We start from the raw sequence: 27,443 nt of genomic DNA on the forward strand, positions 1-27,443 counted from the left end.
GATTTTGCAAAAGCCTACCTGGTTTCAGGAATCCTGGCCTCCCATTTTGCCTGATCCAGGAAAGAATCAGACACCAGCCTCTCAGCGGAGGAAGTGAACGGGAGAGGGAGCACAGGGAGTGTCCGGATTTGCAGCTGGATTAAGTGGGAAGAGCCGACACCCGGGGTCCACCAGGATCAGGGCGTGCTGGTCCTCCCAGCCTTCCCCCAGGCAGGTGGCAACCTGGCAAGGGCCCCTCCTCCCCGTGCGCTGCAGGTCTCTGCTGCACCTGGCACAGGCACTGCGCTGGCGGGATGGCGTTCTGTTGTGCTGGCGCCTTGGGGACAAGGTTTCAGGCCGAACTCCTGAGAGCTTAGCATCTGGGACGTGCGCGACTTGGGGTCCCAGGCGGCAGGTCCCACTCGCTCACGGGCAGGGGCAGTCTTACTTTCTAAAACTCCCTAGGTGACCAAGGCCTCAACAGTTTGCTCCTTGCGTGGAGGCCAGTGATTAGTTCCTAATTTCCCTGTGGGGTCTACATCTGGGCTCTACAAGACAGGCTTCTGGAGATGCCGAGGCTTCTCCGGAACAACCAGGGCTGGCAGGAAGATCGGGCTCTTGGTGCTCTGCAGGGATCGCTGGGGCCTGCGGAGGAGCTGCTGCGGGAACATGGTGAGCAGCTCTCAGCACCCTCTGCCCTGACTTCCCCTCGGCTGCCGTGGGCCGAGCACCTGTTGTTTGAAAGGCATGATATCTAAGAAGCCTGGCTAGAGTTTCCTGAGCACTTACTCTATGCCACGTGCCTCACACCCATTATCTCATTTAATCTTTACTAAAACCCTGTGAGGAAGGGACCATTCTCATTCCCATTTTCCGGATGAAACAACTGAAGGCGAGTAAGACCTGGCTAGGGTTAAACAGCAAGTTAGACTAGGGGCCAGCAATCAACCCTTATGGTCTGACTCCAGAACCGTTACTCTATACGCCCAACAGCAGTCCTTCAACAGAGCAAGCACTGTTATTTCCACTTTAGCTCATGAGCAGACTGGGCTCAGAGAGGTTAGGTAATTTACCCAAAGCTGCACAGCTATAAGGCACACAGATAGAAACCCCACTGAAGCCCCGTTCCGCAGCCAGTGGGTGGCAGGCATGGTAAGTAGGATCGGATATGAAATGCGGAAAGTCATCTTTACAGGAGAAAGATTTAGTTGAACTTAACATTTTCAGATGTTTTAATTGTTTCTTTTGAACACTGATGTTTCTTAGGGATGCCACAGCTATGACCCAAGTAGCCCTGAAAGATTTGGGCGCCAGCAGGCAATGAGAGTGCCTACCTGCTTGTTGATTAAGTGGTTTGTCATCGCCGGTTCCAGAGTGTCAGAGAACTTCAGTGCCGGCTTGTAATTCTTGCCCGTCTCAAGTAGGCCCTCGATGTGTAAGGAGTGTGCCCGCTGTGTGTCCCCTGCCACCTGGGGGTGAGCAGCAAATGCCGGGGCCCCTGCATACACCGGACGCTTTATGTGGGACCAGCCTATCAGCTGCCCCTTTTGCTCTCTCCAGGGACAGAGAAAGCCCCCTGATTTCCCGGGAAAAGAGAAGGGCGTATTTATAATCAATAGAAGGTGAAGGACCCTTTCTCTGTCCTGCAAGCTCGAGGCCCCCACATGATTAGCTCTACCTCTGGCTTTGAGGACTTCTGGCACCAAAGAGAAGTGCTGGACCACAGCTCTCGTTGACCTCGAGTTCATCAAGCAGAGATACATTATCCTGTGTGGTTATGACCCCAAAACAGATGAGGTAGCTAAACCCCAGCAGCAGACTGTGGGTTCTCCTATGCCTCAGTTTCCTTTGCTACACATTAGGAGGATGTCACCAGTCACTCGGGCTCCGGCAGTGGGCACCGTGTATTTGTTTGATCCAGCATTCTTCTGCAGAGATTGCTGGGAAAAACAATTACTCTCTTTGTTAACATTGGATTGATTTTAAATACTTGGAAGTATTTTTAAAGATTTTTTATGAGTTCAGGCTTGAAGTTTCAATTCAGTACTTACTTATTCAATAAGTATTTGTTAAATACCTACTATGTCCCAGGCACTGCCTTGGTACTTTGGTCAAAATACAGATGAATGACACCTACTTCCTGATCCTGAGGAGTCTGTAATTTAGCAAAGAACAGGGGGAAAATATGTATATATGTGTGTGTGTGTATGTGTATGTGAATAATATGTATATACAAATACATACACACCTATACATACATGTGTGTGCATGTATATGTGTGTGTGTTGATTGGCAGATATAAAATATCTGCATGTGTCATTTTACAAAGCAGCACTGTGGGGAGGGGTCTGACGCAGGGGTGGTGGCTGGTGCTGGCGAAGGGAGTGGGAACCATTCTGCAGACCAGGGAGCACTGAGCCCAGACTTGCCCTGGGCTGGCCGAGCGAGAGAGGAAATCCTACCTATTTGAGAATTGCCATCTCTGTTTGGGGAAGCATGGTAGGCATTTTGGCAGCAGGAGTAGGTGACAAAATGAAACATAAATTAAGACAGTTCTAGAGAGTTCTTTGAATGCCAGGTTGGAGTGTGGGCACTCCTGGGGGATGGGTAGAGCCAGGAACAGTTGGAGGAAGGGGTGAGGATGACCTTGTGGTGGGCAACTGGAAATACAGCCCAGTGGGGCAAACATTTTTGTTTCCAGAAAAAAGCTGCTAGAGTTTAGGTCCGTCTCCTTCCTGTTGGCACTGGGCTCTGTCTCTTTAAGAATTTCCTAAATACGAAAATCCAAACTTATACAAATAAACCATGAGCCTGATATTTGTGGGACAAAAGGATTTGTCCTTTTAGGAAGACATCTTTTGAAAGCTGAGCTCACTAGCTGCTTTCAAATACAATTTGGTCACCCACCCTTTGGGTCTTAGGGCTGGAGCCCCTGCGCTGTGGAAGGCAGGTGGCCTGAGCAGGGCGCCCCCTCAGTGAGCAGAGTTGCCTGGGGCCGCCCCTCCTTTTCTGATGGAGGAAGAAGAAAGAGCACAGATGAACGAGCAAACCCAGAAAACAGATCTTTCTGTTAATCTGGCGCCGTATTTCTTTTCTTTTTTTTCTTTTTTTTTCTTTTTTTTTTTTTTTTTTTGAGACAGTCTCACTCTGTTGCCCCAGGTAGCGTGCCATGGTGTCATCAGTCATCATAGCTCACTGTAGCCTCGAACTCCTGGGCACAAGCCATCCTCCTGTCTCAGCCCCCCCAGTAGCTGGGACTATAGGTGCACGGCACCAAGCCTGGCTAATTTGTCTATTTTTAGTAGAGACGGGGTCTTGTTCTTGCTCAGGCTGGTCTCAAACTCCTGAGCTCAAGTGATCTTCCCAAAGTGGAGGATCAGCCTCAGCCTCCCAAAGTGTTAGGATCACGGGCATGAGCCACCGCGCCCAGACTCATATTTCTTTATCGTTGATTTTCTCCCTCTATTTTCCTCTGCTCTTTATGTCCTACACACACACACACACACACCCCTAGATTCATTTTTATAAAGAAAAAAATTCATCCTTTCACTGTCTTTTGCAATTGACACAAAGTGTGTGCCCACCCTCTCTCCCACGTCCAATCACTCCGTGGCCGCTGGTGTGTTTCTGAATTCTTCGGTCTAACCAAACCAGTTCCCTGTTTCCAAGAGGATTACAATGAACCATAAACACTTTGTTTAACCTCCTCTAATCATAATCTGATTTCAAATGTAGTTCAAATGTGTTCTCTATGGAAATAACCCAAGTGGTGGGCTGTAAGGTTTTCCCTAAGTTGGTAATGAGCACAGCTGTTAAGCAAATAAAATCACGAGAAACAAGGAAAAGGTAGAATTACTTTCCCCAAGAAGATGCCATTGTATATTTCCTAAAAGACACCATGAAGATGTCTATAACTGGGGATTTCTTGCTTCATCATACATATTTTTCTTCTGGTTTTGTATTCTAGTATGGATTTATTAACACCTGTCTGCAGTCGCTCGTGATAGAGAAATTTGGTGAAGAGACGTGGGAAAAGTTAAAGTAAGTACATGAAAGGAAGGATGCAGCGTCCCTGGAGCAGGTGGTGAGCCTCCAGTTTTTGGAAGGTTACAGTTTTTTACTGACCTTTTGATTAAGCCAGTTAGTTGAATGGACCCGTTATAATATAAGGAGTTGGTTCTCAAGGAGATCCAGTTACTAGGGAGATCTGTTCAAGTACCTTAGACATACCAACCAGACAGAAAAAACCTGGTGAACTGTGTCTGTCTTTAAGAAGGTGTCAGTCCCAATTCCTAACATCAGCCTTAAAACAGGGTCCCAGTGTAAATAATACCAACATCAGCCGAGCTTTCACCTCGTGAATGAAGTCTCGTTTTCTCTTGTTAATCACAGAAGAGAAAGCAACTGTAGTATTTCCATTGCACATTAATGGAGCTGCTGAACAGGGCAGGGGTGATCCCTTTGAAGTTTGGCCAGAATCACTCCTTAGCTATTCTTTGGTTAATTCTTAATTTTTCCTCTCTGTCTCCATCTATTAACCCTTTAATGCTGCCATCTGCATCTCCGTGGAGCCTCCTATCTGGATCCTGTAATCTCATGTCATCTCTCCGCTTTCTCGAAGGCTTCCAGCCTTAAAACATTAGAGGTTGGGGCTGAAAGGGTCTCAGAAATCACCTGGTCCTGCAAAGAGAGAGGAATGCAAAAATAAGGAAAAATGATTGGCTTCCTCAGTTAATCAGCGACATGCAAATTAAAACAATTAGGCACTGCTTTGCCTATTAAATCTCCGAAAATTTAAATGATAATAACCAATTCTGGTAAGATGCAGCAAAATGGGTAATTGCGGATGGCACAGTAAATCAGTGCGGCCCCTTTGGAGAGCAATTGCACAACGTGTACCGAAAGCTATGAAAACGATCAGATCCTTCCTTCTCGAGAATCTGTTCTCTTAGAAACACATGCATATGTTTATAGACACATGCATGCCTGTATATGGAAAAAGATGTAATGTTGCCTTGTATTTATAAAAAGAAGAGAAAAAAATTAAGTCTTTAATAGTCAAAAACGAACCAACAAACAAACGGAATGACAAAAGAAATACGCATCAATATTTGTGATGATTGCAAAGATCATGAAGCAACTTGTAAAATTTTTGACAATATTAAGTAAAAAAAAAAAAAAATCACCAAGGAAACAGCAAACAAAACAGACACAACTTGTATAGCTACCAGGTAAATCACACAAATTAAAAAAAGATTAAGAGAAAGACCAAAATAATAACTAATAGTGATTGGATTGGAAAGTTGAAATGCTAGATGATTTTGTTTCCTAATACCTATTTCCCAAATTTTCTATATGTTTTCAATATTTTTGTAATATCAAAACAACTTAAAATGCTTGGGACAAATTTTCCCTCTCTCCCTCCTGCCCCCCTTTTACAAATAAAATAATTAGAGCCGAGAATGCCGTGACTTGCCCACTGCCAGTGGCTGAATTGAGGCAGGGCCAGGCCCAGCCTTCACACCCTGCCCTGCTCAGCACAGGTCCGGGCAGCCCACGGCCTGCACACACGGCTGTGGTGTAACAGTGCTCAGGTGAAAAGCCAGAGCATCACTTACAGTCTGTACAGCCCTGGGCATGGTACTTAATCACTCTATGACCCAGATATTTCACCTTGAAAGAATGGAAATAAAAGTAGCTAACCTCATGGGGCTTGTTGCAAGTGTTAAGTGAGATAATACAAACCAGATACTAAGAAAAAATGCAACTGCTGGAACCCTGATTGGCTGAGATATTCAGCACAGATTTCCAAATCCAGGAAAAGGAAAAAACCCAGCTTTCCATGTGTAAGTAGATAGAAGAGACTTTTTTCTTTTTGGATCTTTGGTGTGACTGCCCTGAAAGAATGGAATGTCATCTCTTCCTACCCTTGGCGGGGCAGTTCCCATAGCATTCCCAAACAAACAGAAAGTCCTAGACTCCGCATGAACTCCAGGGTGAGAAGGGACATTTGAACTAGGGGTGCAAGAGTGCAAGGGAATCAGAGAAATATGTCTGGGAACAGAGAACCCAGCAGGGCATATCCTGAGTCTGTGTCACTAGGTTTTATCTCTTTAATCTTGAAGTACCAATTCTCTGCTTAATTGGGTCTCAGAGGACATGTTTGTATACAGAGCACTAGACACCTATGTGATTGCACTGGAAATGCATCTTTGTGCCAAAAATAAAACGTATCTAACAAGTTTCACCAGCTATGAAAATTGCATCATATTAGAACTCATTTTTAAAAAATATTGTAGTGCAGAAATGTCAACTTATAAAACAGAAATTAAGGCAAGATTATTTGCTGTGCAAAAGGGTTTGCTTCAGGCTACATTTAAATAACAAGTTCCCCAGTGCTTTTAAAGTAGAAATGTAGCTGAAAAAGAAAAACCCAATCATTTCCTACACAAATTTTTAAGAAGAAATGATTAGGTAAAATGAACTATGTCTCCAGGTCTTATGACATAAATTTTATTTTATATGAAATAATCAGAAACAGATGTTTTTCCTCCTTTGCCTGCATTGTTTATTTCCCCCTCTTATAGACTAGATTTACAGATTTCCAATTATGAACCACTCTTTTATAACCTCTTGGTTAAAACTTTTTATCAAAACTTCACAATGAAAAGCAGCTAATATTGTAGATTGGGAAGAATAAGACCTTTGGAATCAGCTAAACGTTTACATTTTGCCTGGAGCACTTACTAGCTGTTTGACTTGGGCAAGTTTATTTATTCAACAGTAGTTATTTAGCTCCTAGTATGTGCTGAGCCAAGTTATAGACACTGCGAATAGTGGTGAAGGGACTAGAGGAGGGCTCTGTTCTCTGGAAATGTGTTCCAATGGCTGGGGGAAGATGGTAAACAAGTAACTAAACCAATAAACAAAAACCTTTCAGATTATGCAAAGTGCTATAAACATAAAGAGTATTTGATAGTAACTGGGGAGAAAAGATGCTGATTTCCCTGAGGTGGTCAGAAAAGACCTCTCTGAAAAGGTAATGTTTGAACTGAAAGCAAGGAAGGAGCCAGCCTTGAGTCAGGGAAGTATGTGTTCCCAGACAGAGAGGACAGCAAGTGCAAAGGTCCTGAGGTCTGACTGAGCTTGGTGCATTTGAGACCTAGAAAAAAATTCAACATGGTTGGAATATCATGCATGAAAAGTCTGATAGGAGATGAAAGTGAAGACGTTTTTAGGGACCAGAATATATAAATGTGTAGAACATGGGAAGGAGTTGAAATTTTATTCTAATTGCAGGGGGTCACTGAAGTCTCTGAGCCTTGGCGGCCTCACTTGTAAATGGAGATAATAATGGTGCTCAGCTCACCCCCTTGTGAGGATTGAGGTGGCTAATGTGGGGAGGGTCTAATGCCTTGGCTCTCTGGTTGTGGAACTTAGTCCAAGATTTTGCTAGCAAGGATCAGTAATCCACATTGTAAGCTAAAGGAGTCAATGTTAGGATTCACGGGACTCTCACAGAGCTCGATTGCAGGAAGTGCAGAGGAACCTCCGAAGAAGTGGAAAGTCAGCAGGCATTTTTCCACCTCTGTGTCTCTCTTCACGTTTACTCTAGTTTCTTGGCTTTCTCTGCAAATCTCTTAATTTCTGTTTCTTCCAAACTTTTATATATGCCCTTTTGCTTCAAGAGATCGCCATCATCTGACTGGCTCAGTCTCTGAGTGTCTCAATTCCAGATGCCTGAGACGGATGGTTTGATGGGCCAGCTTTGGTCTGGTGTCCACACCTGACCCAATCAGAGGGACTTTGGAGGGTGGGGTCCCTAAGAAGAAGTTATGGATAGAGCCATGAGGACTGGCACAGCTTCCCCGCTGTATAAACAAATGCATGAAGAAGAGATGAGTGGTTGGATGGTTCACGTGTATATGAATGGAAGATAAATACATAAATGGGAGGTGGATGGATGACCACCAAGCCCAAACCAATCCACTTAGGAGGGAGGTGGATGGGATTACATGGCTTCTCTCTGTCTCATGGGTTCTTAACCAGAGGTTCACGGATGGCCTTGAGAGGGTATGAGAACCCTCCGAAATCATCAGTGAAAATGTTATGTACCTGTGTCCCCATGTACTTTCTGGGTAAGGGTCCGTAGCATTCATCAGAATCTCTAAGAGCTCTATGACCTAAAAAAAATTCAAGGACCCCTGCCTATTTATTCTTGGGATTTTTGTCCTTACTAAACAGGAAATTCTACTAACATTGTGACATCTTGAGAAGCATCCATCCTTTTGGGGATGGTATATTGCAAACTATTTGAATCAGAAAAATCAGAATGGCTCCTTTTCGTTCTCCATTCTGCTCTCCGCCCTCCACTGACTCATCAAGCCTCCTACCTGTGCCTTCGAGAAGGCAAGCCCCCTTCCCTCCGTGTTATCTACTCTTCCCATAAATAAAGTCCAATTAAAAAGTAGCTGAAAGCAGAGAGCATTTTGATCTAGAAATGTTGCCTGTCTGCTCATTTCTGCCCCTTTCCTGGCTGTGAACGTGTGTGCTGATTCGTCTAGCCACCCAAATCCACGGCCACCAGAGCCAGAAGGGCCCTTAGAAATCAGTCTGGTCAGGGTATTTCAACTGGAGGACTCAGCCTCCAAAAGATCATAGCAGCACATCCACCAGTGTGGGAAATTTTAAAGATATAGCTAATGGTATATATATTAGAATTTTTTAAATAAAAACCATCAAAGGTAAAGCTCAAGAAATATTTTTGTTTAGTGGGAATACATGGAAGATAAAATTGGCAGGAGTAGAAACAGATATTATGGGGCCCAAAGTTTACATAATTTGGAAAACATTCTTTAAAAAGAAGATAAAATTATAAATAAAAACTTAGCTACAAGCCCCTGAAATAACCTATTTGTATTATTATGATCATTAATTCACTAACCGACTCTCTCTCATGTTTGCCTGAATCTTTGGCTGCATTTGGTTTGTCCATTCATAGGACAATGATTTTATAACGTCATTTCCTATAAAGAGATTAGAATGAATATTCCTCTAGCATGGGTGGCTGAAAATTATTTTTATTGATAGCTTAGACAAATTTTTTATGCACATCCATAACTTTCTCAGCAGTTTCTTGCTGAGGTGTGTTTCTTTCCAGGTGGTAAGTGCTAGGAGACCTCCGGCTCTTGATCTCCATCTACCTGTTCTACCCCTCTGCCTTACTCTTAGGGCAAGTCCTCTGGGACCAGGTGGTCCCCACAGGGAATGGGCAGCATCTCCTTCAGATGCCTCTTGGGGGAGTCACATTAGGGTCTGGATGCTTGTTGAGTCTACCAGGAGCACGTGGTCCTAAGGGCTGAGCGGCCTGCAGCCCCACTCACAGGCACCAGGGCCACGGCCAGGGTGACCCCCCAGGCTGAGGATGGCTCCAAGCTAGAGGGTGTTGGGGGGAGTTGCTTCCTCCCTGTCCTGGAAGCTTCAGGTTCATTAGCCTCCAGAGAAAATCCAAATCACTCTTGGTTTAAATCAGAAGTTCTCAAACATTTTGGTTTTCAGAAGACTATACTCTTAAAAATTATTATAAGACCTAAGATAGCTTTTCACTACCTGTTGGTATTTACAGGATTAGAAATTAAAACTGAGAAATTTAAAAAATAGCTATTTATTACTTCATCTGAAACTAGCGATGAACCTATTATATGCTAGCATAAATAACATTTTATGATAAATAACTATATTAGTCAAATAAAAAATTAGTGAGAAGTGGCATTATTTTACATTTTTGAAAATCTCTTTAATGACTGACTGAATGGAAGATGTAGGGATTCTATCTTCTGCACTTTATCTGTTCTAATATGTGGTTTTGGTTGAAATATATGAAGAAAATATAGAGGGAAGAAGAACTTTAATACTTTTTTCAGATAATTGTGGCTGTTCTTTTAAACCTCACGAAAGCTCAGCAAGTGGTAGTTTTTCAAAGATTAGTTACAAAGTTGAATCTGAAACTGTACTAATAACCTTTTTCATACTCTGTTATATTTAAATTTCTTGGTCTGTGTTACTCTTTGAAATAAATCTTTTACTGTCATTTTGTGCCAGCATGCATTAGTCATTTGGAAACTATTAGCTCACTGAGTTGTGCCGATCTTACAAATGTTGACATGTTTCATTATACAATATCAAAATCGCATTTGTCAATATCACCACAATCTTAGCAGAAAGGCCTCTAAGAATTGGGAAGCTAATAAGCTTATAGCAGCAGATGCAAGTTTTTTCCCCCAAAATTCTAATTTTTACTTGAAAGCTTGAGTTTTATCATTGGCAACACATTCTGCCAATTATTTTTCCTTGAAGTGACAAGCTAACTTTGTTCTTTTTTAAAGAAAATCTCTGCCAAATATCCAAGTCTGAGTAACCATAGTCTGTCTGTCAAGTAGAAATGGCATTCCACTAAAAAAAAGTGGCTAATTCAGTTCATAACTTAATCATGTAAGTACTTTTCCTATAGGTGACCGTCCACACTTCTGTGTATAGCAGAAGAACTTTATGTAAATGTGTATTTCCCATTTCATTACATAAAATGTTTAAAAGATATGTACTCAGGGTCAAGATTTAATGAAATGGATCATTTTTACTGCTTCGACAGGAATAATCTGAAGTGAAACTGACAATTTTTTTTTTTGTGCATGTGTGTGGCAGTGAAGAATATAATGGCTATCAAGAATATAATAAAGATTTTCTGAAAAATAAAATAATGAGAAATATAATAGTTTGGTGCCACTTACTCACTTTTGTACCTTTAGCACAAATATCAACCAGTATAAAAGGCAAATAATGTTTTTATTTTATTTTAAAAATAGCTTTGACTTCACGGATCCCTAAAAACACCTTAGGGATCCCCAGGGGTTCCATGGATCATACTTTGAGAACTGCTGGTTTAAGTGCTTGAGTGAGTCAGAGGTCAGGAGGGACATATCCCTGGTGGCTGGGGCAGGGGACAGGAGGATTGGATATCACAATCTGCATGGAAATATTGACCTTATCCAATACTATCATTATAAAAATGCAGATTTGTTCCAAGTCATGGCTGAACTGTGGTAGAACCAGGAGTCCCTCCGAGGTCTCCCCCTGACTCACACGCAGTGACAATGTGAGCCTCTAAGTAAGGTCTCTCACCTAAATTCCTAAATTCTCTTGTAAGTATTTATCGAGCTCCTGTGTGTGCCAGGTACAATGCTAGGTGTGGAAGACGTGAAATCCAAAGGCATTTTCCTGATCGTTAGACATGGGAGGCTAGGACGCACGCAGACAGATGGATCAAAGGTGACGCGCACAGTCAGCGTGAAGACAGGCAATGCAGGGGAGCCCTGGGAGGGACGCCTGAGCCTGTGCGTGGCTCACAACAACCAGAGTCGGTGACTCCTAGGCTGGGCTGGGAAGGATGCATAAAGCTGGCCAGGTGAGAGGAAGTGAGAGCTTTCCCCGTGGAGGCAGAGCTCCGGGAAGGCAGGAGGGAGGGAACTGTGAGTAGCAGTAGGAAGGGATGTGTAGGGGACATGGCTGGAGGTGAGCAGAGGTGCAGGGCTAGGTCATGGAGGGCTGGATGTGTCAACCTCAAAAGTCTGGACTTTACGGAGAAAGCTGCGCAGAGCTGGAGATGCCTGCGGGGGACAGGCCAGCAAGACGGGGCTGGTGCTGCTTCTGGGTTCCAGATGGTCCTGACGCCAGGACAAACCCTTCCAGTCCCCAGGCCCCTCTTCCCCCAGCTACACCTGGAGTCACACAGTTCCAGGCAAGTTTGTTCCATGAATTCCCCACCTGCCGTGAGAGAGCTGTTGAAGAAATGATTTCCTATGGCTTAAATTGATCCCTTTTTCTTGGCCTGAAACTTGCTACAAAGTGCTATTTATTTTTCCTGTGGGCTTTATAGTTCACTCTGGACTCCGAGAAACCATTACATCAGTTGAGGAAGGTGGAACGACGTACGATCTCTCGTTCGTAATCTGTAGTCTTGCCAGATTGAATCCTAGAAAGTGTTTCTGAGTGGTGCTTTCCAAACCTGGAGAGTCATCTGAGGCAAGTGGGTAAGAAAAAATACAGATTTTCAGATGCTACCCCCTGAGGCTCAGGAATCTGAATATTTATTTTGCTCCCCAAGTTATTCAGATACAGGCAGCTGGCCCTGGTTTCCTGCCCAGATATTTTGGGTATCGCTAGTTGGAGCTAACTAAAGGGGAGCACACATTTAATGCCTGACTGTGCCAACTGAACACCGATTCGTCAGTCTCCGGCGTGTGTAGACATACGAGCACCCCTGCAGCTGACAGTCCTCATGTTACGTGACATGTGCTCCTCTTTGTGTGAGCTGGAAACATCCAGCTCTTACTTCATTTCCCACGTTCATTGCTTTTCCAACTTCCAATCTCTGCAACATGTGTTCCAATAGTCATTTTTCTCTCATTCCCATCTTTTTATCAGAGGCTTTGTCATCTCCTTGGAAGATGTCAATTGGTTTTTTGTTTTCCTGGTGAACATGACATTTTACCAAAGCAGTCTGGATGACTAGCTATATGCAAGTGTGCACTGACTCCGTGGGAAATGTTGTATGCAAGATCGCGGAAATCAATAAACAAAACTGAAAATCCCTGTGTAGTCCTAACTGGCTGAGCACGTCTGGCATCCCAGCAACGTGCAACATACACACAAACCCACATAAATATTTGACACTAATATATCAGTTCAGCCTATAGGAAAGAACAGGCTGCCAGACCCAGGCAGGGGTGAATGGGTGGTCCCATGAGAAGGCTGGGGACTGCCACATCGTTTGTCACATTTCTGAAGGTCCTGGAGGTCACATAATCCTTTCTGGGATCTTTAGAAGGCAACGTGTGAAGTTTAAATTGGGGTCTTGCCCCTCGCATTTCTATTTTGCTCGTGGGCGCAGAAGGAGGGCACATGTCAGAGAGGCTCACAGGACCCTGAGAGGTGAGTAAGAGGCGACATCAGTGGGCAGAGAGCACCCCAGGGCAGCAATGGGTGTGCACGGCAGTCCTCAGCCAACAGGGCCCCACGCCGGCTTCTCTGAACAGCTGCATCCCATGATGCTTAGAAGCCTCTGTATAGACGTGGACCCAAACAGGAAACTTTACAGGTGGAGGAAAATTCAGAGAACTTCTTTCTAGTCCAGGCTGTTCAACTGTGGGCACAAGGACCCCCAGGGCTGTCTGAGAATCTCTGGGGCATGTGCGTGTATCGGAGAGGGAGGGATGGTTGAGGAACACCAATCTCACCCTCACCTCCCTTATTTTAAAGATAAAGAAATTGAGGCCCAGAGAGGGAAAGTGATTTTCCCCAAAGTGGGGGTGAGCCCAGTCTGCAGGGAGCACATTCCCAGCGGCACAGCACAGGAGTGATGTGGGCTTGAGCCCAGAGCCCAGATCCTTCTCTTGGCAGCTAGCTAAGCCTGGCAAGACACTTAACCTCTTTGAGCATCAGCTTCTTCAATAGTAAAAGGGATGATAAAGAATAATTTGTCCCTCTCTTGGGCCACAAGCAGATGCTTAATAAACAGAAGGCATCAGGAGAGCTCAGAAGTAGGTTTCATTTCACACGAGAAAGAATTTTCTATGAAAGAGAGCAGTCCGTAAGTGGAAGGTGCTGCTCTGCAGAGGAACGAGCTTCTTATCATTGGACACATTTGAGAAGAAACTGAAGATCAGCAGTCAGTATAGTGCAGGGTAAGAAACTGGATAATTAGGAAATTCCACACCTCTCACACTTCCAAGATTTTATGGTTCATTCTGGGGTAAACTTGAATGTTCTGTACTAATCTCTGTTCTTCAGACATGCTCTCTGCTGCCTGGGAGCCTGTTCTCTCTGGCCAGAGACTCTTCTTTGCCTGCCCATCCTTTGGTCTCAGTTAAACTTTCCTTTCTCGGAGAAGCATTCCCTGTCCAGCCTCCTTCCGCCATGTTGGCTGAATTGCCAACTACAGTTTAATGACTCACACCAGGGCCAAGCCAGGAGTGCAAGTCTTCTGACACCCAGGCTAAGCCTCTTTTCACCAGGTTTGGTTAGCTGTTGCAAGACCAAAGTCCATCAAAAACTCCACAACATGGCCAAGTACATTGCAAAACAATGAGAAACTCAAGCAGCTGAGAATCATTTAGAGAATGAGGCTCAACGATCATTGAGTTCCAAGTTCACTACCATGTGTTGTGTTCTTAACATGTGCCAAGCACAATACCGCTTGCTGGTGGTTCAAAGGTAAAAATAAGTCACAATGCTCATCCTCAAGGAGCCTAGTCTAGAGGTAAGACCAACAATCTTTATATATGTTGGGGAAATGCATAGCCTATTCTGGGTATTTGAGAAGGGAGCTTTGGGCCCAAACCAGGGCCCAGGGAAGCCTTCTTGGAGGAGTTGACTCAAACACTCCAATGTTTCACATGCCTTATGAACAAGAGTATTCTCGATACATTATATCTTGCTGAATCACTGAATATATTCCTGGGCAAAGCTCCCACTGATGGGTGCTCATTGCACTGTGATTTACCTTCCAGAGCTTCTGCTGAGGTACAAGACGCCTTCATGACTTACACAGTGTATGATGACACCATCACCATTAAGCTCATCCAAGAGGCCTGCAAGGTTCTGGGTAAGCACGAAAAGGCTTGTTTCGGTTTCTTAGGGCTGCCATAACAAAATATAGTTGATTCTCATTATTCACAGTGGTTATGTTCTATAAAGTTGCTGAAAACACTGAATTAGTGAATACTGAAGCATTGTTCCTAGTGGAAATTCAGGGTTACATTCCTGAGAGTCTCTGGTCACAACATTTTTGTCAACCAATCAATGTATGACCTTGTTTTATGTGTGTGTCTGTTTAAAGACACCATATTTAATGTATATAGTTGATTCATTAACATTGAACTCATGGTCAACAGCACTATAACTCATACCTGATGAAGCTAATCTAACATATGTATTTTCTCTGTAAGGCATGTCACAGTCCTCTGGTGCTAGACAGCTCTATGCTTGGGGGCCATTTTAAACAGTAAAATCATCAACAAAAAGCACAAAAATGTGACACTAAACAGATAACAATAAAGACACTTGTTTATTGTATGAGAATTAAAACAAGAACGTAGAACATTGCTTTAGTCAACCTTAGCTTGGAGCATTCATATTGGGAGATGCAAAGTTTTCATCATCTGTCCAAGTCTATGAATGACTTGACAGCTCTGTGAGTATTGATTTTGGGGCTACAGATAACTTTTAGCAAGTGGGTAAACTAGTGAATATGGAATACTCAAATAATGAGGATCAGGTCTATTGCAAACAACAAAAATTTGTTCTCTCATAGTTTCAGGGCCAGGAGTCCAAAATCCAGTTGCTGGTAGGACCATGCTCCTGGGAAGAATCCTTCCTTCTCTCTTCTAACTTCTCTTTTGAACTTCTCTCTTCTAACCCCAGATGTTCCTTAGCTCATGGTGGCATAACTCCAATCCCTGCCTCCGTCTTCACATGGCTGTCTTCTCCCTGTATGTCTGTGTCTCTATGTCTAAATTTCTATCTTCTCCTAAAGACACCAAACATAGTGGATTTAGGGTCCACCCTACATGACTTCATCTTAACTTGATTACATCTGCAAAGTTTCAGTTTCCAAATAAGGTCACATTCACAGATTCCTGGTAGGCATGAATTTTTGAGAACACCATGTAACCCAGTACAGGGCTCATGTGTGATACTTTGCATTTGTGTAGCCTTAGGCTTCTTATAAGACAAAAATCATGATAACCACTACACTGCACCACTACCATCCTGTTTGGCCTTGACGTTGGCTTTACAGGTGTGGCAATGCCTTTGAAATGGCTTGCCACGGTTACCTCTGGGTGCCAGGAGGAGCAACATTGAGAATCCCTATGCCAACCACCCTTGTGCTTACCCGGCAATGGACCTGCCGTCCTCTGCAGGGTGCCAAGGGCCCTTTCCCTCTGTCTGCTCCAACATCACACGTTTTCCCATCTGCCCAGACATGAAAATAACACAAGCACGGTCACAGTGGGGGTGACTGTGTGTGGATGGTCCCACTTTGAAGGCACCACACAGACAGACCCTGTCTTGGTCCTAACGTGCGCTACTCAGCATAGGCAAAGCCGGGGGCAGCCCTTCCAGTCCACAGCTCGGCAGGTCTGTGATTCCCAGCGGGGGCTGGGGGGCCGCAAGCAGCTCCGATGGTTTGCAACTGCCCCTTTCTTAGTCTAGCTCGGTAGGAGGAGCATCCAGCTACTTTCCCTGCACAGAAAGAATGAAAATCATTAAGTGGGAATTCTGTAATGAGAGGTGACTCATTTTTTTTTTTTTTGAGACAGAGTCTCACTCTGTTGCCCAGGCTAGAGTGAGTGCCGTGGCGTCAGCCTAGCTCACAGCAACCTCAAACTCCTGGGCTCAAGTGATCCTCCTGTCTCAGCCTCCCGAGTAGCTGGGACTACAGGCATGCACCACCATGCCCGGCTAATTTTTTCTATATATATTTTTAGCTGTCCATATAATTTCTTTCTATTTTTAGTAGAGATGGGATCTCGCTCTTGCTCAGGCTGGTCTCGAACTCCTGAGCTCAAACGATCCGCCCACCTCGGCCTCCCAGAGTGCTAGGATTACAGGCGTGAGCCACCGCGCCCAGCCGAGAGGTGACTCATTTTCATCTGAAAAAAAAAAAAAAAGGAGTTTTGACAAAGCTTAGAAAATAAAAGGGTACAGAAAAGCTTAGAATGGGTGGTGAAATGAAGCCCACCATTAGTCTCTTCCTGACTTTATTTCAAGGCATCCCGGCCACAGGGGGATGTGGCGGCTGTGTCACGTCATCTCAGCTTGGTTCCCAGCCCTCTGCCAAAGGGCATCTTGATTTTCCAGAATGAGAGGGAGGAGTTGGAGTCTGCGCTGTCACAACAGCTGTCTGACCTTGGGCTGGACTTTCACTGAGAGTTGATCTCCTCCAAAAGGAATGATACTTCAAAGGGTTATGGGAAGGAATGAATTAAATCAGATAAATGTAAGGCACTTAGCAATGTGCATGACACATACTGGGTGTTCAGCAAATGTGACCGAATGTTGAATCTGAAGAAAAGGCTCAGATGTTTCTATGTTTTGCACCTCTGGATGCTGTCCCTTAAAAGTAGAGACAGGCTTTGCTGTTCACTTCAAATGGCTGTGCTAAAAAAGAACATTCTGAGCCCTTTGATCAGTGCTCAGCCAAGTACATACAGCCCAGGGGCCAAACGTGGGCCCTTGCCCATGTGTGTCAATAAAGCTTTATTGGAACACAGCCGTGCCCATTTGTTTATGTATTGTCTGTGGCTGCTTCTGTGCTGCAACGGCAGAGCTGAGTAGCTGTGACAGAGACCATATGATCTACTAAGCTGAAAATACTTCCTATCTGTTCTTTGCAGAGAAAGTTTGTCATCTCATGCTGTAGTCTAGAAGAGAATGGATCTTTAACAAACAGATCTTTTTCAAGATTTTAAAGATCTCTTTTTACTTAAGAACTACTATGGACTGAGTCAGGTACCCCCAGAATTCATATTTGGAGATGGGGCCTTTGGGAGATAATTAGATTTAGATGAGGTCATGAGGCCGGAGACTTCATGATAGGAAGGACACTGGAGAGCTTACTCTCCCTCTCTCTCTCTCTCTCTCTCTGTCTTGTGAAGACACAGTGAGAAGGCTGCTGTCTGTGAGCCAGGAAGAGGACCCTCACTAGAAATCAATCATGTTAACACCTTGACCTTGGACTTCCAGCCTCCAGAACTGTTGGAAAATAAAATTTCTGTTGTTTAAGTTACCTCATCCATGGTATTTTGCTATGGCAGATCTAGTGGACTAATATAAGAACTCTAATAAGTTTTTAGCTCTCCAGGAAGAAATACTTTATCTCATATCACTCCAGTCCATTTTTGTAGCTGTGCATGATGACTGTGTGGTGTCCAGCACCTTCAGCAGGGAGATGCCACCACACACCTGCCCTGCTGAAGTCACATTCCAACCCAACCCATACATGTAGCAGCTGCAACCAGTTTATAGACCAATGTGTGGGCTGCACCATGTCACTTTCCTCCCCAAAGCCAATGGACATCACTGGCTTTTCTCTCTGTCTAGCTTTGAATATTAAAAGTCTTTTTTCTTCTTCTTGTTCATCTCCATGACATCTGTCGACCTATATCTGCAAGGGTAGCTAAGTATGGTGAGTGTGTTTTTCAAATAAAAAGTTGGGATGCAAAATTGAGTAAACACATGCATGAGATGTGCAATCAGGATGGCCTTGGGAAGCCTGTGGTCACTCTGTATATACACAGCTCCCGGGAGTGAGACAGCAAGGCCCAGCCAAAGGGAGGACCACAGGAAAGACATTTTACTGTTTAACAAAACATACTGGCCAGTTGAAACTAACTCCTCCCTTTAACAAAGAAAAGTGCATGCTTAGTCACTACTAGCGAGAGTTTGCTTTCCAAGTGGGCTCCCAAATGCAATTTCCCTACCTTAGAGCAATTGTTGGGACTTTTCCAGCCCATTCTGCCACTACATCGCTCTGTGCCTTCTCGTTAGCATAATTCAGGATGGGACCAGATGGCAGGTTGGGCACTGCATAAGGAATTGTTCTGTATATGAATAAGTGCCTACTTAGTGTGTAAGTGGGTTATTAGTGATCTGAAGTGACAAAATTCAAAACAACACACAACAGCCATTTGGCACAGCTGTGTCCATCTAGACTCTGCTTGCTAAGAAACCCGTAGTAAAATGCACTTCAACAGTTAGCTATCGGCAAATGCCAGCAAGCCTTGTCTGCACCTACCTCTTTAAAAATAAGAGGAACCATGTAAAATTTACAAAGTCCTGAAAGCAGGCATTATGACATTTGCTCCTTATCATACTCCTCAGAGGATGGGACAAGTAACCCAGACTGTGCAAGCAGCCAAAAATGGAGACTTGAACTCAGGTGCCCCGATTCTGGCACTGAAACCCACAGACTGGAGGAGAAGTCAAACATGTCTCTAGCGAGGGCTTTGGAATCAGACAGACCTGGGTGAGCCCCCTGGCTATACCAGTTCCTATTAGTAATAACGCAGCCCAGGCCAAATTGCTCATTGGCAATGCAGGAATACCTGTGACACCTCCCTCAGAGGGCTGTCCTAAAGATGGAATCAAATTATGTGTGCGAAGGGCCTAGCAGAGTGGCACTCAACAACGTACCTGTCCCTCCCCACCACTTGCCACCCAGTAGACCCCTGGCCCTCTGCTCTGGCTTCTGGTTGGGCTGGCCACTCTGCCACATGTTTTGATGGGGGTCAGGCAGTTTCTTATCTGCCAGGCTTAAGTGGGACTACTTTGTCTTTGAGAGGACAGCCCACCTGACAGCCTTAATCTATTTCCAGTTTCTTTTTCCTCTATGCCCGAGTGAATTTACTGCCACATCTGAACCCAACACTACCAAGTTAGAGTCTGCTTCTTCTTTGCAAACTACAATATCAACATGGGTAGCTGTTTCTCTCCTTTTCTTATACTCCTTTTTCTCCTACTCACAAAATATTTCCCCATACATTATCTCATACCTGACTTAAGTGATATCAAATGGGCAGAGTATGCTAGATGAATGGCTCTTTCTGGATACCTGAAGCTTAATCCTTGGGATCCCAAAGCTTTGGGGGAAAAAAATTACCCAATTTCAATAAAAAATTTTGTCGCATATAGAGCATACACTTCCCTTTCTTGTGAAACAGCACATGCTTTTCTGGGTGATGCGAGGTGGCGGGGTCTATAGGACGGCTGGCCCTGAGTGCGCCTTTTGCCCCAGAGGCTCAGCTTAAGCGGCTGTGGTGTCACTGCATTCCCCTGCCAGCCCTTGCTGGGGCGTTTGCAGGTCCCTCTGTCCCCCTGTCCTGGACAGCCCACCTCTACTCCTGCCAGTCCCTTGTGCTGTAACCCAGCAAGAAGTAAACATTACCTGGTGGCACAGAAGAGCCAAGCTTGTTAAGTCAGAAAGCTGGAGTTCATGCATCATTCCAATTGAAAAGCCTGTTAGAATTCTCCACACCTCTCCTGGGAAGGCAAGCATAGACACTTTGTGACAGTTATTTTCCTGCTAATGAAGTCTTTTATTTAAAAAAAAAATCAAAACCCCTTTTTAATGGAGTTTTTAACATATACACAAAAGTACAGAGAATCGTGTACTGACGTCTACATACCTTTCACCCAGCTTCACTAATTATGAATATTTTCCCAATCTAATTTCATCGATCTGGTTCCTCTACTTTTTTTCTGTTTTTGTTTTTGCTGGAATGTCTTAAAGCAAATCTCAGGTTTCCCATAATTTCACCCATAAATATTTCAGTATCAGTCTCCTCTAACAAGATAAAGACTTTAAAAAATATGATAATACCCTGAAAACATTAGAGAGACCCGGGTCATATCTCAGCTGGCCATGGGTAAGTGTGGTCTTTGTGGTCTTATTATGTGAGATTTCTGAGGTCTTTTCAGGGCAATCAGCAAAAACCTTTTACTTTGACGTGATTTCAAACTCGTAAAAGGTTTTCAAGAATAGTATTAATACAAAGAAGTCCCATATCCTCCTCATCCATATTCCCCAAATGTTAATATTTTTACCATATTGGCTCTATCCTTCTCTCTCTATTTTTTTTCCTGTATTGTTAATATGTTGCAAGCATGATGCCCTTTATCCCTAAAAATGCTCTTATATAACTACAGTACAGTGATCAAACTCAGGAAATAGAGACATAGGGACACAGACAGTGCTGTTATTTCATCTACAGACACTACTGAGATTTTCCCAACTGACCCAACAACATCCTTTAGAACAACAGAAAATCCTGAATCATGTCAGTTGTCATGTCTCTTTAGTCTTCTTTAGCTTGAAACAGCTCCTGAGACTCTTAGGGGTGGTATCTTTGGAAAACTTTGGTCAGCTATTTTGTAAAATGTCCCTCACTTCAGGATTATCTGATATTCCTCATGATATATTTGGGTTATGCTTTCTTGGTAGGAAGACCACAGAAGTGATCTTTTGTCCTTCCCAGTTCATCATACCAGGAGGCATATTGTGTCAATTTGTTCTATTATTGGTGATGTTGACTTTCATTTTCTAGATTTCTTTCTTCTAGGTTTCTCCACTGTAAGGTTACTCTTTTGCCCTTTGTAATTAGTATCTTGTGGTAGAGATACTTTCAGACTATGTAAATATCTTGTTGCTTCAAACTCCCTCTTCCATAATTTTAGCATTTATTTGTGATTCTTGTCTGAATTGATACTTACGATGGTAGTCAAGTGTTATTTTCAAATATATTATTTATTTTACATTTATTAGTTGGACTTCTATAAGGAAGAATTTCCCCCTCCCGTCATTTGTTTATTTATATCAGTGTAGACTCGTGATTCTTAACTTTTAAAATCGGTTATAATCCTTTACTTTCATTATTTATTTTGATGCTCAAATTCTTCAAGATTTAGCCAATGGAGTCACTCCAAACTGCCCCTGTGTCCTTTTGACATGTCCCCATCATTCTTTGACCACTTCTTTACTTTCTGAGATGACAAAATGTTATAGTCTCATCTCTTTTTTTCCCCTGCCCCAGCCCTGGAATCTGCCGTTTCTCCAGGGAGCGCTGCTTCCTTTTAATGGAGAATGGCATTTAAAAACCAAGATGTGGGACACTAGGCAAGCTCACTGCTACTAGGGTGTCACTGAGTTTAGGACCTTTGAGTGGACGGAGCTGGAAGATAGATATTACACACACACGCACACTCACTCTTCTATTTATCTCTCTCTATCCATCTATCTAAGACCATGATGGGTTTTGTGGTCTTGTTACACAAAATTTTCTAATCCAATACCAAGGGTTTATGGTATTCTTTCCCTTTCCATAATTGTAACTTCATTCTCAGTGAGAAACCTGGCTCCCACCGTCCACAATATATTTAGTTACATGCTCAATCCATGAATGTTCAGAAACGAGTTTCAGAATTGCTAATCCACACCACTTGTGAAAAGGAAGCCTACCAACTGCAGTTAAATATTTGTTTAAAGTTCTTTTTGTTTTTGGCCTGAGGACACAGCGGTCTAAATACTATGTTCAAATGTTACTGGGTTAATTTTTTCCCTGGGTAATTATGTTATTCAAAACGTTCTGTTGAAATGCTGTTCTGTTCAGCTGTTCTGTTCATTTGTTTCTGTTCGTATCCCATCTAAGGGGTTTTCCCATCCTTGTTGATCTTATTTATTTCAAGCACGTGAAACATCAACATGATTCCCCATGCCAGAACTCTTCTAAAAGTTACGCTCAGAGAAACGTCATTTTCCCCCATTCCACAATTTTTCTAACCTTTCCACCCCAATCCTGCCAATGTCCTATAAGTAACCAATCTCAATAGTCCCTGAGTTTTTTTTCTGGTAATTCTGGTGTTTAATTTTGCACAAATAAGCAGATAGATGTATGTTTCCTCGTTTCCTTTTCTTCTTTACACAAAAGATGGAATACCGAACATAAGATTCTTCCTTGCACTATCAAAAAACCTTTTAATGCACCTAAGATCTGTGTTTAGTTGTCTGTTGCATTTCTTACCATTTCCTATATATCTCTGGTCCACTGAGACTTAGAGGACTCTTGGAATCCTGAATATACTGAGGTGAAACTGTATGAAAAACGAAGACAAGTGTTGATTTTAAAACACGGTCTTTGTCTTATGATGGACAAGCGTTCTCAACCAAAAATTCTAGAAGAAGCTTCAAACCCATCACAGATGGAAAATACCACACTTGAACCCAAGATCCTTGTTTAAGGAACAGTTAGTCTCTCAGCCAGATGTCCTTTCCTGTTAACAGAGCACCCAGAAACAAAATAACCAGGGTCTGGAATAAGCAACTTCATGGATTTTTGTAAGTTTACAGATTCGAAAGAAAAGTCAAACAGGCAGTCTGTCTATACAAGGCTGCCACTGTCACTTGAACCTAACTTTGCTTGGCTCACAGACAGCCCAGTGCTCCCAGGAGGGGTCCCTGGGAGGAGGGCCTCTGGGATCTGTACTCATCCTGGCAGGTAACAGGATGCACCTGCTCAGAGCTTCAGCCTGCAGGCCGCACAGCACAGCTGTTTTTTTTTTCAGCCTAAATAGGCTGGATTTAGAGGGAAGAGAAGGGTGAGAGGAGAGAGGGAGGAGCAATTCTACACCTGTGCATTTACTTTTCAGGAGTTCTCCTCCCAGGGACTCATAAGCAATGGAAAGCACCTGGGTAGAATTTATTTCCGTTCCCCTGGAGGTTAGCAGATGGAGCCTGATTGCTGGTATGGACAAGCCTGCCTGCACCCAACTAGGATGCACCCACAAGCAAAGAACCCAACAGAGGCAATTAACACAGGCCACTGAGACCTCCTACCGTACCACCCCGAGCTTTGTCTAGGTGCAGAAGACCTGGCTAATCACTTTTTGGGAACTATATATAACTCATCTCTGACAAGACCAGACCAATTCAGTGGGGACTCCATCCTGCTCAGATTACAGAATGATTATCTGCCCAATGGTCTGGCTGTGGATAATGAGCTACAGGCGATCTGCTGTTCAGACCATCCTAGGAAGCAAGTAGAGGCTGGAAAGAACCCAGACCTCCTTGGATCCCCCTGTCACCCCTGTAGGATTTAGTCCTGGATAGCTCAGGAGACCTGGAATGTCCCTTGCTGTGAATTCCAGATCCACCCAGAGCAAGATAAAGTTTTTCAAAGATGTAGCCAAGGATACTGGTGATTGTGAATCTGTAGCTGTCCCATAAATCTGGGTATTCTGGACCTTCTCCCTGGTCCCCCAGGACTTCCATGAGTCACATCCCCATTGTAAATGAGAGAGTGTTTCTCATAGGAGCTTCAGGCCAGCAACGTGGATGGATGCCCTGTCTCCTGTGTCAACGGTGACAACCCATGAGCAGCCCTCGTCTTGGGGAGACTCCTTTTTTCTCCAGCAGCTGCTCCAGAGGCTGAGGGATATGGCGCAAAAGGCACTGAATTTAGAGTCAGAGCCTCTTCAGAAGTCTGGCCTCTGCCACTCTCTGTGATTGGGGTGAATTCGCAAAGACGACTCAGTGTCAGCAGGCTCAGCTGTAAGGAGGATAGTAAGATTATCTACTTTACAAGATTTTGGCAACCATTGAGTAAAATGACTCTGATTAATGGGTGTTGCAAGAACTATAAAATATCCTTTAAAAATACTTGTTGCCTCTCCCATAAAGTGAATCCTCTCTTGCTGTCTATTCCAATAGCACACATTGGGGAGGGTGTGGGAAGGAGGTAGCTGCAAATCTGTCCCCAGGTACTCATCAAGCACCCGGTTTGTGTCTAGCACTGAAAACGTGTAGGACGAGGTTGCTGCCCTCCAGAATTACCATAAGTTAAGAAGAAAAAAATGCAACATTTAGGAAGAGAGAACTCAGTGTGACCTGTGATATTCAGGGAAATCTTTATGGAGAATCTTTATGTGAATACTGGACTTGGAAGGGAGGCCACACCTGCTCACTCCCACTCACACCCACGCACACCCATGCACACCCACTCACTCCCACTCCCAGGCTCTGGTGAGGCTGAGAGAGAAAGGGAAAGACATTGCAGGCATTTGGTAGCATCTTTTGAGTAAATCAGGATCCTATTACCTTGGCAGAATTGTTTTTTGAGTTGCATATCAGTTATTTCTCAGAGGTAGCCTTTTATTCTTGTGAGAAGCCGTCATAAAGATGTTGGAGGCAGTAGGGGAGGTTGTGGAGGGCTGCACCCTGCCCTGCCCAGAGGGAACCTTGTTCTGGGCACTGATTCAGCAGTTAAGGGGGTATAGCAGCCCTGTACCCACTTCTGGACCTTGGGGAGATATCTGTCATGGAGACCATGAGAAAGACCAGGATGGGGTCGGGAGGGACTCAGGTTTCACGAGCACCTACCTGGTGTCAGGGCTGCATTGAGCTCCTATGATGGCCCCGTGATATCAATGTGATTATTGGCATTTTACTGATGCGGAAAGCAGAGACTTAGAGAGAGTAGCCCAGTAAGTAGCACAGCCAGGATGTGAACACTTTGGAAATAAATGAAGACTGCTCTAAGGAGAGCAGACACCTTGCAGGGGATTTTATTTGGGGGCGGGGTATACTTTGGATTCCACAGGTGTCTCCATGGAAGCAATTCTGAAACTCTTTGGGGAATACTTCTTTAAATTCTGCAAGATGTCTGGCTATGACAGGATGCTGCGGACCCTGGGAGGAAATCTCACGGAGTTCATTGAAAACCTGGACGCCCTCCACAGTTACCTGGCACTGTCTTATCAGGTAAGGCCACCTGAGTCTGGTCTTGGTGCCCCCAGAGAAAGTAAGTGCTGCAGCAGTTCTAGGGCATCTCCCTGCCTCCCCTAGCTGAGGTGCGGCTGCAAGGGAACCGCCTCCATTGGCAGGTGCTGCAGAAGCCTTGGTACCTGTGTCGGTGGGCCCATGGGGGTTCTCTTGGGAAAGGGAAGAAAAATAAATACCTGTTGGCCACTTTTATAAACTGGCCAACAAAAATCAAGAAGGGCGAGTTACAGAGGTCCTGCTTTGGGATGGCGGATGGCCTGTTCAGATAGGGGTTGGGGTGGGTTTGGAATTCAACAGAGGAGCCCGATCATGATGGGAACAAAGGCTGGAAAACAGTCAGGTTTCAGTGGATTTGCGAAAGCTCTCCTAAGGCTTCCTGGCCTGGGTGGAAGCTGATAAATAGCTTCTGCAGCCAGATCCGTGTTATTGACGTATCAGAAGGGAAGACTTGACAGGGCCAAGAGCCAGAATCAGAAACCATCCAACTCTGATTAACCCACGGGTGACTGACTGAGGTGTGAAGAAACTAATTTCCCTACTGGGATATGTCCTTCTGGAGTTCGCTTGGTTTTCTTGTTTGTTGAGATCATTGGAAATTCAAATGCTTAGACTCCCTTTTATTTTTTAGACAAGAAAAGGCAAACCGGCATTTACACATATCATATTAATAATAATGCTTTGTTACTTTGTATAAAATAGTTTGTAGTTATGTTTAGGGCTCTTTGTAGTTTGCCAAGCTCTTCACCATTTCCACATTGGATGTTCATAACCACCCCTGCAGAGCGACCATGAGGATAGGGTGGGATTATGTGTTCAAGGATCTCATCAATCATTACATATCCTTATACCTTATAGAAATTAAATGGGAAAAGTATTACTTTCTTCATTTTTCAGATAAGGAATCAGAGGCTTGGAAACCTTAACTGATTTTGAGTAGAATGAGTGGTTGGGCCGTCCTGTGGTTATTATGTGAACTACTCCAGGAGAGAGGGCAGTGGGAAGAACCCTGGCCGTGGGGTCAGATGGGCTGACAGTGCTGTCTGGCCGGCTCTACGACTTACCAACTGTGTGATCCTGGGCAAGTTATTTGCCGTCTCTGAGTCTCAACTTTTTCACTTATTTATTTAATTAATCTCTACTGAGTGCCTACTATCTGTCAAGTACTTTTTGAGACATTGGACACAGAGGCAAAAGGAACTAAACAGGAAAAAATAACCTATCTCATAGTGACATGTGCATTGAAAAAGATAGGATCTAAAAGTCTCTAGCATTGTAGTGAGCCCAAAAAAGGCATTCCATAAATAATAGCTCTCTTCCTTCTCCCTTCCTCTTCTCTCTGTTCAACATGGCCAGTTTTAAAATTACAATAATTTGCATGACAACCTCCTTTCAAATTTTTTAGCTAAAGCACGACAATCAGAACATGAAGGAATGCAGTTAGGCTCTTTTGGTACTCTTTCATAATATTTTTCAATATCACATCTTTCCTCTGAAATCTGGCTAATATATTAAGTCACAGATCTGGAGAAGGTATTAATAATATTCTTCCATTCATTTATTCAATTTAAAAATTATGGAATATATTTTGTGTTACAGATATCATTCTCACCATATTACTATCACCCTGATGAATAAGAATGAAAAGAATTAAGGTTGTGAAGTCCCAAGTTCATTATTTTTATACCCAATCCTGCTACCCTTCCTCTGATACTCACTTCCCTCCCCTCTCCCAATATGCCAAAACAATATTATTAGAGAAGCAGTAGAACAGGGGTGTGGAGCAGGAGCACGTGGGTTTCCTTCCCCTTCAGCTGCTCTGCATTCGGCTACCTTATTTTCACTACGTAGGATTTGGATATAATTTTTTATCAATTTTTAATTTCCTATTTTATCAAATACTTTTCATGTGTGCTGCCTCATATCCTCTTTAGGTTTAGTCAAGATGTAAACACGCATACATGCAAACATACACACTTTGTCTATGTACGTACTTGCAGAAATATGCAATAAGTATTTGGGGGGAAAAAAAAGAAACCCATTTTAACTAGCAACCTCCACTGTGGAAGAGGACAAA

General features: G+C 43.8%; 1 protein-coding gene across 1 annotated transcript in view; it reads left to right on the plus strand.

The window, feature by feature from the left end:
• The first annotated feature begins 3,952 nt into the window (after positions 1–3,952).
• LOC138382464 (guanylate cyclase soluble subunit beta-2) overlaps positions 3,953–27,443 on the plus strand; it is a 46,915-nt gene continuing 23,424 nt past the window's right edge. The window contains exons 1-3 of the mRNA XM_069466948.1: positions 3,953–4,020; positions 14,544–14,638; positions 25,188–25,348. Of these exons, the coding sequence (XP_069323049.1) occupies positions 14,572–14,638; positions 25,188–25,348 (228 nt within the window). The 5' untranslated portion in view covers positions 3,953–4,020; positions 14,544–14,571. The remainder of the gene's footprint in view (positions 4,021–14,543; positions 14,639–25,187; positions 25,349–27,443) is intronic.

This window comes from Eulemur rufifrons, chromosome 4 (genome assembly GCF_041146395.1).
Source record: "Eulemur rufifrons isolate Redbay chromosome 4, OSU_ERuf_1, whole genome shotgun sequence".
Classification (NCBI taxonomy): domain Eukaryota; kingdom Metazoa; phylum Chordata; class Mammalia; order Primates; family Lemuridae; genus Eulemur; species Eulemur rufifrons.